The 14,204-nt window shown below is 43.1% G+C and overlaps 2 protein-coding genes across 2 annotated transcripts in view; both read right to left on the minus strand.

Moving 5' to 3' along the window:
- Positions 1-1,737: 1,737 nt before the first annotated feature.
- pou5f3 (POU domain, class 5, transcription factor 3) lies at positions 1,738-6,906 on the minus strand (the record flags this gene model as incomplete). Its single annotated transcript, XM_084324792.1, has 5 exons — positions 1,738-1,995; positions 2,923-3,087; positions 4,559-4,689; positions 5,907-6,018; positions 6,151-6,906. 5 exons carry the CDS (start codon positions 6,904-6,906, stop codon positions 1,738-1,740), a joined length of 1,422 nt encoding a protein of 473 aa, XP_084180918.1.
- A 5,976-nt stretch (positions 6,907-12,882) lies between these two features.
- Positions 12,883-14,204, minus strand: part of npdc1a (neural proliferation, differentiation and control, 1a) — a 97,134-nt gene continuing 95,812 nt past the window's right edge. Inside the window, exon 9 of the mRNA XM_084324688.1 lies at positions 12,883-14,204. This exon is cut by the window's right edge and continues 2,115 nt beyond it. The gene's annotated coding sequence lies outside the window, so the exon portion shown is untranslated.

Genomic DNA, 14,204 nt, shown 5'->3' on the forward strand with positions numbered 1-14,204 from the left:
TACCCCTGATCTGCTCCTCCACTGTGCCAAAAAAAATAATCCTCTTGGGTTTAGTCATGGTGAGGCCTCAGCTCTGCAACCTAGTGGCTTTAGTTTGGGATACAAAAAAAAAAAAATCCTCTTTTTCCATTTTATGAACCTTTGGTTTGAAACAAGTCTGGACACTGTTGAAACGAGCAAGCACCGATTGTGTTTTTGGTCGTCACCACGTATCAGTCAATCACTGTCAACATTAAACAGGTGTGAGCAATACTAGGGCCGCGACAAACCCGGTGACCGATTATCAAAATCAACCAAACAACATTACTGCTATAGCTGTTGGACAGGCCGAGTGGTTCGCAACCTTTTCGTCAAGGACACTCGCATTGATATGTAATTAGCTATGGACCCCCATTTGATGATTCATCATCTGAACTTGTTACATCCAGAATAAAAAATCTATACTGTAGGTAGAGATATAATAGGAGAACAGAATAGCCATTGTTATACATTCCATCACTGTACTAACTTAGTGAAGAATATATTTCTGGGACCACCTGGAAAGCCCTCAAGGACCACTGGGGGTCCCCAGACAGCACTTTGAGAACTGCTGCTCTAATGACAGAGTGTTTCATACAAGTAATTTACAAGAGCCCTCCAAAGAGATACTGAGACGCTGGCATGAAGCCCAATACTTTAAAATATAGAGAATTATGTGAAAATAACACTGAGTAAGTTAAGATGGCAGCGCAGTGATGGTTGCCTCACGGCACAGACTGGGCAGTAAGCTTCTAGCCTTCCTTACTCATGACCAGGAGTGTTTGTGTGAAATTATTAACTGCAGTGGCTAAAACCATACGAGTAAAACTTTAGAAGGCAACCGAGCTGGTTAAGCAGTTGTGTGTTTCACTGAGTATTTAACAAGTTCAGGAATTGTAACAATTTCACTTTAATTAACCCCATTCCCAGAAATGGCCAGACTATTTTGGAGCCCCAATTGCCCTATTCCATTGTTATGTAAACAGGATGTCTCATGGGGAGGGTTAGCTTGTCAAAATGAAAATGTAATGGCGGGCTGGCAAATTAAATGACAAGGTTTAGATATGACGCTTTCAGATATTACAAACACTATAGATTAAAGAAACGGATAAAGTTGGCAAAAGGTCATTTCTATACAGGTCTCGTTTTCAGTGCTAGTGACATTTACCCAAGGATAACCCAACGCACAGCGGAGCGAGTGGAGGCGGACTGAAGTAGTGTTTCAATTACCTGTGGCTTCAAAAAAGGAACACGGAATTATCGCTTCAACCCAATTCATTATTGCAATAACCCAACAATAACCCCACCAGCCCTACTCCCAATGTCCTCACTGCAAGGTGCCAGTGTCCCCCACCCGCCCTACTCCCAATGTCCTCACTGCAAGGTGTCAGTGTCCCCCACCCGCCCTACTCCCAATGTCCTCACTGCAAGGTGTCAGTGTCTGTGGAGTAAAAGCCCCAAAAACCACTTGCACTTCCCTTCACCCTGTCCCAGTCCTTCCCTCGTTTGTCCCAAGTAATTTCCTTGTAGGACACAAGTAGTGGTGTGGTATTATGGAGCGAGGAAGGAGTAGTGGTTAATAGTCTTGAGGATGCACCCTGGGTATGGGGGGGGGGCGGGGGGCAGTGTTCAATATGGTTTGGGGGGGGGGGGGGTTGTCAGGTGGTAGACCGGTGGGACAGGTATTCCAAGGGACTCGCAGGGACTAGTGGAGCGTGTTTATCCCGTCAGGTGACTCACCAGTCCCGGGTGCAGGGCCTGCTTGAAGACATCTGCCCGGTGGAGTTGGGGCATGTAAAGGGTCGGGGGCACTCCAGGGTGGCCGGAGGCGGGGTAGCCCTGGCTGTGGATGGGGGAGAGAACCATGTTGGGCGGAGGAGGGCTCTGCTCATAATACTGGCCCTCGCACTCCTCGTCGAAGGGCAGGGCGAGCCGCTTGCCTTTCTGCCTGCGGTTGCAGAACCAGACGCGCACCACCTGCCGAGCAGAACACCAGGTCACAACCAAACAAAGATGCAGTGCTTTCCCTGCCGAGCAGAACACAACCAAACAAACCCATTATAGTTCACCTCAAGGTGTTTTCTGATGTATGCATGCAATTTAATTCTATCGATCTTGCATATGAGGGGCTGCCAAATGATGCAGATTGCAATGGACATTTGAGGACCAATTGACCAATCAGACTGCATTGGATTTAAAATATTTCCACTTCTTTTTTTTCTTGCATCACTTCACTTAGAGTCCACATCTAAAAGTACACTAATGCAGGAAACAGCCTCCAGGATATGCCATGTGAAGTGGTCCTCCAAGAATGCACTTTTGCTGAACCACCGTTGGCTGCTTGCAGCCCTAGTCCCAGTAGCCTTATGTTGCCTTAAAAAGCCAATGTGTGCATTTAACGGTCTTAAACCACCATGTGTGCATGTTGTGCAAAAGCCACAACACTGGCAGTGTTCCAACCCATTCTCCTCTCCCAACAGCCGTGTGAAACCCTGAAAATATGAGTCACATCAGAAACCAATCTCATGTGGCTCATGTTCCTCAAATCTAATGAGTGGTAGAGAGAAGTGGAGAGGGCGTGTGAGAGTGAAAAAGATGGTTCTCGGGTTAAAGGGGCACTCACCAACAGGTATTGAGTAAATGAGTGATTTAAATGAATATGGCCACCAGTGATGTCACCGGGGCCACTGAGTCCTTGTGTTGTGTTAATTACAGCACCATGATATGAAAGATAATACTAGTCTTATTTCATTGAGATTTAATTAACAATCCAATTGTCTCCAATGACATCACTAGTGGCCATATTCAAACTCATTTACTCTCAAATAACTGTCAAAACTAAATTAATATGTGAAAAACCCCTTTAAGGTTAGCAACCCATGTGTGTATGCACGAGTGTCTTACATCTCTCTCTAGTCCCAAATCGTCTGCGATGTGCGTGATCTCCTGGGTGTTGGGTTTAGGGCACTTGATGAAGTAAGACTCCAGAGCGGACCTCACCGTCCCCTCCAGACTCGTCCTCCTCTTCCTCTTCCTGGTGTCGACAAATACCCGCTCAACCTTGTACATCTGGCCAATGAGAAATAGCGGTTAGTGAGGTTACCACATTTGTGTCCCTAGCAGCTCTAGTCAATGGCCACTTCTGAATTATATGTATGTATAACGCACATAAAGTATGTACATCATATTACCATTCAGTACATGTACTACTTTTTATTTTAGTTTTTTTTTTTACTTTCACCGACTTAAAACAGATATGGTATAATATGCAAAGAATTGCAGGATTGAAACATGGAAAAAAAACATCCGCTTCTTTAACACAACTATGGGAGAGTACCCTACTCCATTCACAAGATGGCACCATTTCACCATTCACAGAAAAAGTAGGGAAAGTCTGACTGAGCCCAGCATTGCAAACCTGTCAAACCCATAGCCTCGGGGTCTCCTAGCCTGCCATAGCCTCTAAAGCAGGGGTGCCTAACCTTTTTTGAACCAAGATCTACTTTTTAACTTACCACCTAGCCGAGAGCTACCAGCCAAAATTGTATATTGTAAGCAGTCATTTGAGGCTTTATAAAAGCAGCATGAACACAAATCTGTCAGTGCCGAGTCCGACCTCATCTTAAATAACAAACAGCATTGCTTGTTGTAGTTAACAAGGAGAGGCAGAGTTGATTTTGCAATTTTTTTTTTTATATGATCACATTTTATTAATCGAGATGTACTTGAAATCAGCCCGCGATCTTGGTTGAGCACCACTGCTCTAAAGCATGGGGTCTCCAGCCTGCCATAGCCTCTAAAGCATGGGGTCTCCCAGGACGCCCATCGTAAAGAGTAGGGGGTTCCCCGACGTTCCTGGCCAAATTCCCAATCAGGTCTCTGACATCAAGGCCACCTAATCATCCCTTCCCCTAAATTGACCGATATCAATCCCCGTCTCCTGAGCCGTTCAGCCATTGTGTAGTGTGATGTGTGCCGGGTGCCAGTGTATGGTAGCCATTGAGCCTGCATAGCCCAAGGTTGGGTGCTACCAGTGGTGGTGAAGGAGGCCATTTCCACCCTACATTGTAAAGCGCTTGGAGTGTCTAGAAAAGTGCTATATAAATGCAAGTAATTATTATTATTATAGCCTCTAAAGCATGGGGTCTCCAGCCAGCCGAGCCTCTAAAGCATGGGGTCTCCAGCCAGCCGAGCCTCTAAAGCAGGGGTAACGCTTTTGTTCACTAGAGCTACGTTTGAAAAATAAAAACCACACAAGCTACATAATTTAAGGTCTAAAGGCACTCTTTGCGTATTCCACATTATTTGTAGGCTTGTGTACATAGTCCTCATTCGAAATCATGAAATAGACAGTCAATATTACACATATTTATATAAAAATATATATATATAATTTAAAAAAAATTTGAAATAACATGCGTTGTCCCCAACTAAATGCCACACAGCAGTATTCATTAAGGACATCCATTCTTTGAATCGTTTAAACACCTTGTGTCGTTTCCTGCTAAAACTGGGGTTAGAGTGAAAGTTTCAGACTCACGTCCTGGGGGTTCTCCGAGGTCTCGGCTTCAGCTAGCCACCTCCCGAGCAGTGGCTTCAGCTTACACATGTTCTTGAAGCTCAGCTGGAGCGCCTCAAAGCGACAGATGGTCGTCTGACTGAACATCTTCCCTGGAAGACAGAAAATGACAAAACACTTTTAAAATAATTTGTCGCGTTTGTTTAACCTACTTGGTTTGTGCCAGATGGCCGGTTATATAGGACAAGTGGGCCATACGCCTTTGTGCTTCAGTGTCCTGTAATACTTAAGTCAACTTCTCACCATTAAGATTTGTTCTGGTGCTGTAAACCTCACCCATCTGGAACTCCAAACAGGAAGTCCAAAGTTTGAAGAGCCTGGCTTAACCCTTTCACTATCAAAGGGTTAACCCTTTCACTGCCACACGACAACCCTTTCACAACCACACTACAGAAGGTTAACCTTTAACCGTCTGTAGTGTGGTAGTGGAAGGGTTAAAGGTAAAATGATGGTGTAATGCAGTTAAAGAGCGACCTCTGGGTCCTGAAGAGCCCTGCTTGGCGTTACGCCTGGTTTACCTTCTTGTTGTGGAGTGATGTGTAGGTTGGCGTTTAGTAACTTATTACCAAATTAATGAATTTCTCAACCCCTCCCATGTCCCCATTCAACTCAAGACAAATATATTTAACAAAGCGCAGTACCAAGAGGCCTACAGGACGCCATTTAATTCTACCTTTAAAAGGGCATGTTGAGTATTGCATCAAAAAGGACACCAATGTGAGGTGTGGATCCCAAGTCATTCTTGCCTTGATACTATTGCCTCTCATTATTTCACCACTACTAAATTCAGAACCCATTTTGTTGCAGATTGATCACTGCAATAGGCTTCCAGTGCATCCGAAAATGTTAATAAACCATGAAAATCAACACCTCAGACTAAAGTCACATGCCAACCTCTTATAAGTCACTTGTTCTCTCAACTTTAGCAATTGTTGATATAAAACTATTCACAGTAAGAATGACTTCAGACCCACATGCCATATACACTGGTAGGCCCTTATTCTTACATTTTCATCAAGTGTTTGATCAAACCAATCAGTGGAGGGGGAATTGTTTAGATTTGCAGTTTGCAAAAACACTGCCATTAATATATAATTATATTGTAGGTCATCGTAAACACACCCATTTGAGACAACGAAATGTAAGCCAAGGACGATTTGTATGTAAAAAAAAAAATTGCCAATTGCAAAAACAGCTAGTTCTAGCTTGAACAGGTGTTCCAACACCACATTATTCTTCTGGACAGCTCGTAATTTTTTTATGAAAATTTTCACATTTCTCAGTACACCTATGCTTAATCCAAACTCACCATAAAGGTTTCCCAGTGCCAAGCCTACATCAGCTTGAGTGAAACCCAGGGTTATGCGTTTGTGTTTGAGCTCCTTAGCAAACAGTTCCAGCTCCTCGGTGGAAAGGTTCTCCTTAATTTAGAAAGGGGGAAAAAACATGGAAACATGAAATGCAGCGTATATAAACGTGAAATGCATTCAATTTCCGAGTGCATGCAACTTAATGGTTCGGGAACAACAAACCCATATGAAACGCGCACTCACCTCTTCTTCAGAGTCGCTGCATCCTCCGCTCGAGGAGCCACTGCTACGCGTGGAGGCCGAGTTCTGGAGGGCGGCCACAGGCGCGACTTGGCTGGCGCTCCCACTGAAAAACGCATTCCCTGGCAACCCGTTGCTCGGGGGCGACGGCGAGAGAGACGGGGAGGACGCAGTTGATGTTGGTGGGTGTTGGTTGCCATTAGGACCAGGTGGCGTGATGTGAGCGAGGCCGGGCCAAAATGATGGATTCCACGGGGCCGAATAGTACACCCCGTGCGTCATAGCGGCGGAGGCCGGTGGAGTTGGGTACTGTTGGATCTTGATCTCGGTGCAATATTCGTCGTCCTTCTCGATCTTGATTTCCGTCATCTTGATCTGCTCCCTGGTCTCCGCTATAGGGGGACTCAGATTTAGAGGCTGGGTAGCTGCTGTGGCCCCGGGTACCTGACCGGTGTACTCCGGAGCTGAGAAAGGATACCAGTGTTTAGGTTGGCCAAAGTCTCCAGCCTGCAATTCGGAGGCCCTGTATTCACTGCTAACCGGTGGGAAAGGGAAAAAGGTTTGAGTAGCGGTCGGTGTGATCCCATTGTAGGCGGCTTTGTTAAAGAGAAGGCCCGGGTCTTGCAGCACGCCATGTGGAAGTTGGAACGGCGCAGAGCTCCCCTCCTGGCTCAGGGCCTGGACGTACGGGCTGGACCGGCTGAAGTCATATGGTCGGTTGCTGTATTCCGAGATGGGGCTCTGTGATCTTCCAGACATTCTCCTGTTAGATGTGTTGATAGAACGGGTTCAAAAATGTGCATGGAAAACAAATGCAGCGCATGAGTTTAAGTCTGCCCATCCATTGCAAACTTTAAAAACAAATCTAAGTCAGAGTTAGTTCCCAAAACCAGCGTCTCGCAGTTATCCGCTTGGGTGCCACTATAGATCTGATAGTCCACCGAACAAAACGTTTACCAGCACCACCCACCTCACCTTCAAGATCAAATCCTCCTCTGCTTCAGCTCTCGGCCTAACCTACTCCTAGTTATGAGCACAACAGGTTTTCCACATCATGAGGACCGGTGGTCGGGGGTTGGAATGTTAATTACCTCGTCCCTCATTGGCCAACGGAGACAATCACGCACAGCTGATGGTGGATTTGTGAATGAACTTGATTCCCTAGTACGTGACGTCACCATTGAAAGAGTTAAAAGTCACCAAATACACACACGTCATCTACACTTTAAATTAAATGGCTCTCATATGCATTGCTATCTTCACAATCTTGGAAATGCCAGCCTAATATCTAACTGAGTCATGTTTACCCAATTGGAATATTTTGGCTATCATTTACATTGTTATATAGATGAGGACAGAGCTTCTGTAAATATCCTATAGTGAACCATGCATTGCAGCCTCGTCTCATACATGAATGATGACCTACTCACATTTACATAATAAATTAAATGTGAATAACTTTACATTATTCATCCATAAAGAGATTCCCTTGATGTGTGTGATTTAGGCCTAACACATTTCAATTAAGGTGCTACAAGTTAAAATAACATTACATTGGGTAGGGGCAATTACTTGTTTTCATGCATGAGCTTGCCTTTTCCCCCAAAAAAGTTGCCATAGACCTATGCAACAATTACGACTTATTTCCCAGTATTTCTAAAGCTTTGACAGGCATACAATATAACCAAACATATACCCATACAGTATAATTAGAAAACATGTGCCTGATATTGGGTGAGCGGCTGAAATGTTTAGATTATGAGCAGCAGACAAAGTTATAGCTGTTGTAGGCCTACTATACGTGTTAATAGTGCTTGTTTTGGGGCAAAACCCCAGAATGTGTGTCTAATTAGGGTTTAGCATCCTATACAGATCTATTCAAGCTAAGGACTACTTGTGCTGAGAAACAGGCAGCCCCCCTCCCACACACACACCCGGGCCGTGAGGTAACGTTATAGGCACGTTACTTATTTAGGAGCACGAAAACCAGCAGAGAAACGTGAGACAACAGGGGAAGAAATTCATAAAACGGCCAAGATCATTCAGGTGAGCTGCTCCCCATTCAGCCCTGATCGGCGGCTATTGAAGGCGTGTGTATGGTCGTCGCATCGATACAGATGTGCTCCCCCAGTGCGAGTCGTTGGCTACAGATTGCGGCAGGAAGATGCACTGCGGGAAGGGAGGAGGGGGGTGCCATTGTACGACTTGGCCCGGGGGCACCCTGTGGATTTCAGACCCCGAGTTGCGATGGCCGACCATTAGTTCCTTTTCAGACTGAAACAATAAGTCTCAACCCTTTGAATCCGCCCACCCCCATCTGAAACAAATAACCAGCCAGAAGTTTCACTCTGATTTAAGGATCTTGTCTGGTAGGACATGTAGTGAGATTGGACAATGAGATGGGAGGGGTCATATCATGGCATCCAGACTGACACACAACCTCCTCAAGCAAAGTCCAGAAACTGTTCAGTTGTGACCATCTGTGAGTGCCAAATGTATGTTCTGAATGTTGGTATAAACGCACCCCTTAATTAAGAACAATGTATATTAGGCCTATATATTAAAATATACCATTTGAATATTAATACAACATGTACACAATAACTATGCTTAAATAAACACATTTAGATGGTAATTAAAACAGACTTTTGTATTATAAAACTACATTTCAAATGTTGTAATCTTACCCAACTACTATATGGGGGAGATGCCCCGTAGAATATAATGGATCAACAAGCCAATAACCAATACTGTCCCTTTATCTTTATTTATTTATATATTTATTTATTTGTTTTCCCTTACTATATTTGTATTCTTATTATTATCCTGCCTGTACCTCTCCTGTCCCTCTCCTGTTGCTGCTATGACACCGTCTCTTCCCCCACTGGGATAAATAAAGATCCATCTGTCTTATCTTATCTTAAGACCATTATTATCCAAGACATGATCTGTAATAAAATGTGTGTCCATGAAGTGGCCATTGGCTAAATTATAAAATGGGGAGGAGTTGCATATCACCTATCCACATAATGTCATTCTTAAAATAAAATATAACATTTTCTAAATAGAATTTGATTTATAATTTTTATATAAAAGCAACGTTTTGTAAAAGGTAAAAAAAAAAAAAAAAAAAAACACACACACACACACACACACACACAGCAACAACAAACACTGGTCCAGTGGAGCTGCTCACGAGTGTCAGACTGATTGTAGCTGCACAGCTCTCTCCAGTGTGAAATGTGTGTGAATCAACCAAACAGAGGAAGCTGGCTCAGATCCACTCTGTAAAATAAAAATAAAAATAACTTGTGTATAATACTGACTTTTCTTTAACTATAGCTAGCACACTTTTCCACCAAGGTGATTATTGTATTACTTTTGTATGACTATTTCCATGTACAATTTTGTTGCTTATTTTCTTCACTATTCATATTCTGGGGGAAACGTATGTAGGCCTACATGTGTCCCTCAATTACCCTTAAATGTCTAGTATTAGTAGCTAGTATTTAATACATTGCATTGTAAATTGTTGTTAGCATTCCTCACTGAATCCATGGGGAACACCTAGTTCCAAGCTTGCAGTTAGCTGTGTCCCTTTGTTTTAATGAGGAATGCTCATGCTAACATGGCCTATGCCATTTGAGGGTAATTTGGAAACACTGTTCCCATTATGTGACAACTGCCTGCAGTAAAGACATGTATAGCCCTACAACTAAAAGTATCAAAGCATCTAGATCTTGCTCCACTTAAATATGGATGGTAAGTCAGCTTGGTGGAATGGAACGAGTACAATTTGGCCTATAGAAAGCTCAACATCTCTCTGTGGGATATTACTGTAACTGGCTTCCTTGCTTGACATTTTAAAGATACGGCCAGTTATATATAATCGTACATTACGTTACTATTTTGTCCGCTAAAATATTTTACATAGATAACAACTTCCACCAGCACCGGGAAAGAGGATTAGGGGACCACAGAGGGCCCATCAATGGCTTGAAACACATCAACCCCCCAACTATACAGGCATTGTCCTGAGCCATGGACTTGAGGAGGGAATTGTCATGCTAAACACAGGACAGCAAGGGAGAAAGTAGGCCTGGGTAGCTTTCAGAGGAGAGGAGAGATGAGAGCATGTATGGCTCTCTGGGAGTCCGAGGGAAGCAGGGGGGGGAGGACAGGTCCTGAATAGCCCGGTACAGTGAGGGGGAGATGGGCCGGGGGTTGGGAGGAGGCCAGTATCCAGGGATTTGGGCTGAAAAGCCCCCAGATGTCTAATTTCAGATCTTGTCTTTCAGCTCTTTTCAAGTGGTCTCTTCAAGGGAGAGATCAGCTGGCTGCTGACAGGGCAGGTCCAGCAACAACAACAACACAGCAAGAGAGAAAGTCTGAGATGAAAGAAGGCAGATGAACTCCAGCAACAGTGGTCGAGGTTTACATGTTGTGGGCTGGAATATGCAGTGCAGCATTCTGCTACATTCTTGATTCTAGGAAACTTGCCAGACAGTAGCCTAGTGGGTAAAGCGTCAGATTTGCCAATAACTTTTCTCAAAGGTGATTAAAATCTACCTATTCATCACGTTTGTTGTAATTGATTTCTCTATGAAATCCTGGCTTTGATATTGCTGCTAGTACATTTTTGAGTTCAGCTTGTGAATAAGCCTATTTTAATTAATAGTTATGTATTTTACAATAATATGTACAGTATATTTGCTAATTCTGGGCTCATTCTCGCAGTCATCATCAAGTGTTTTATATCATATGATTCAGGGGATCCACCCTTTCTTTCTGGTGCAGTTCAAAGTCATCATTATGCATTGTTTTTGTGTGAGCATACCATATTATTTGTCAAAAAAAATGAAAAATGAAAAATAAAAAACAGAACAAAATAGTTTTATTGAATCATTTCAAATGAACTGGACATTGCTATAAAGGTGAGTCTTTTTTTATTCAGATACCTTGAGGTGAAAGGTCAAGAGTCCCCTTCGAAAATGTAACATGTCTATTTTCCCCCTGTCAAAATGTAACTTAAATTTGAAGCAATATTTAGCCTCTTTCCTGGTAAGCTTGGTTGGTATCTATGGAATCCCCACACTGCTAGCCTGCTACAGCCTCTAAAATACGTAGTGATATGTTCCTCTTGTTAAAAGGATAAAGTAGACTGTAGATTTATATTAATCATTATTTTATTGCACATTTATTGTGTCATTAAGATTTTATTTGTTGCCTTATCCCACTGAGAAACTCATTTAGCCAGGGGTCAGGGGTCAAGGATCAGAACACAGTGTCCACCATTTGCAGCACCCCTGGAACATTAAGGCGTTCAGTGCCTTGCTCACGGACACGTTCAACAGGGACGGGTACATTGGCTCTTGCAAGGACTGGAACTGTGACTTTCCAGTTACAGGTCTCTCAAACTACTGGGCCACTTACCCGCTGCGATTACACGTCAAGCCTGTATTGTTGAATCAATATAGTATTTACAAATTAGTAAATGTAAATATATTATTATTATATGATAATGGTCATAGTCTGTACTCACTGAGAGCACAGATCACTTCTATTATCTTCCACTAAACTCTAACATCCTAATTGCCTGCCAGTATGTCCTGTGTATCCATGCAGTGGTATAGTGGTGAGCCAGTAGCTAGAAAAACCTTTAAAGGACCACGCCAACATTATGGGCAATGAGCTTACAGTCTTCTCCAGTGTCAGACAAGATAGATAACAATTTCCTCTCTGTGTGTTCAGTAGAAAGCTATCCCGCTGCAAGCTAGCCTAGCTTAGCACAAATGAATAGGCAAGCTAGCTTAGCTTAGCACAAATGAATGGAAGCCGATACAGACGGAGCATTCTACTGAATGCACAGAGAGGAAATTGGTATCTATCTTCTTGTCTGACTCTGGAGAACTAATAATGTTGGCGTGTTCCTTTAATAACAACAGATTGTTATTACTTGTATTTACTTGTTCATGTAACCCCCCCTCTCCCTCCCTCCCCAGCCAGCCATTTTTGTCTAGACCATAATTAACCACCATGTAACCCTGTGGTACAACATGTGAGGTTGCAGCAGATCTGGTTTCCTTCTCAACCCATTATTTGATAACAGAAACTCTATACAGTCGCATTAGCAGCTCTCCTTCCCCCAGAGAAACAAGTCTGATGGCTTTTTGAACAGCTCTGCCTTTAACACCCACCTCCTCCTCCTCCGTCTCCAACCACCACCTCCACTCACTAACAGCTTCATCTGCCGGCCCATTGACTGCCTTCCTTCCATCCTCCACCTATACAATAGCCTTTAACGGCCCTCTGAGGGTGATTCAACAGGGACAGTTTGGAGAGCATTCTGTCCCCATTCCCTGCACGCACGCACGCACACACACACACACACACACACACACACACACACACACACACACACACACACACACACACACACACACACACACACACACACACACACACACACACACACACACAAGCAATAAAGGCACATACACGTGCACACATACACATAAACTCGGAAGTGCTCAGTGGCTAACAATAGAAGACTGTAGTTACGCGTACCGGGCAGCTTCAAAGAGTTCTGCATTAAAACAGGTGTTAGGGTGTGTGTGTGTGTGTGTGCATGCTTGTGTGTAATCCTTCCTTCACCTGAAACTTGTCTGAAACTGAAACGTGCCCCATAATTCATGTTCTTTGTCAACTTGCCGCTCCAAAAAAATAGTCTTTTTCACTTGTGGTAAAAACTTTTAATTCCAATGTTTAGGTCTGCTTGTACAAATATATATAAAAAGTGAACAGTTTCACTCTTTGCATGTACATGGGGCAGCACCAGGGGAAGTCAGGACTGAGGGGGAAACTAGATAGAAAGCAATTGAAAAGAGAGAGTGAGACAAATACTAGATAGTGATGTTTATCACAGATACATCCGTCACCATTGTCAGACCTCATTGATTTAATTCTCAAGTGCTTACAAGTCACACAGAATGTGTTCACATGCACATTAATATTCCAATAATATCCAGGATACTTGTTTATGAGTTTGTGCGTGTAAACGCCATATATCGCATTTAAAACATCCGGGATGAGCTCATATCCTGACTATGAGAAACCCAAATATGACAACTGCCAATACAAGCCAGGCTACTGTAGCCGTTTGTTTTTGTAATAGAAGTCACTGTTGCAACTACCAGGACTCATACCACACTGTTTACCACCCATTAGGGAGGACTGACCAAGCCAGAGGTACCCCTGACGGGAATTGAACCCGGGTCTCTGCGGTGGTAGGTGAGTGCTTAGACGTCTACACCACCCAGCCGCACCTCAGTATCCAGAATGTTAATGTGCATCAAAACATAGTCATAGTCACATAATGACCTCAGAGTCATAACATTCCATCTGTGTTAAGATTAGTCTGGAGATATTTAGCGTTACAATTTTCACATCCTATATATGGCAAAGCTACGATGCCAGCCACACATTTAAAGACCTGTTTGCAGAGCTAGCACTGTATGAATAACAGATTTATGATCGAAATATCAGATGGAACCTTATAAGTCACAACGTCCCTCCTTCAACCATAGGGGGGCACCTATGAACAGGAGGCATAATCAATAATTATCAAAGCAATTTTCATATTCAAACACGTCAGAGTCGAACCATGCAAGAACACATTGTCAGATACACATAATTTATATGAATTAATTCATATATATAGTATATATATATATAATTATAATATATATTTTTTTATCTACATGTGCACTTAATTTGACAACAACAAAAAATTGCGGTAACACTTTGCTTAAAGGCAAACAGCTAGGAAACATTACAAGGAGAGTCATGATTAGTCATTAAGCAGTATACATACGTGTGGTTAGTCAGAGACATAACAGCTTGTGATGACCCATATAAACCACCACTCAACCATTCACAGTAAATATAACACAATATAATCTGCTATAGCTGTTAGGACTTAAGTCAAGTGTTATCGAGTATGCTACACTAAATAAAGGTGATCAATGAAGAACCCTATGTCGGGGGCCATAGTGACT

This window comes from Notolepis coatsorum (genome assembly GCF_963971535.1).
Source record: "Notolepis coatsorum genome assembly, chromosome: 11".
NCBI classification, from domain to species: Eukaryota; Metazoa; Chordata; class Actinopteri; order Aulopiformes; family Paralepididae; genus Notolepis; species Notolepis coatsorum.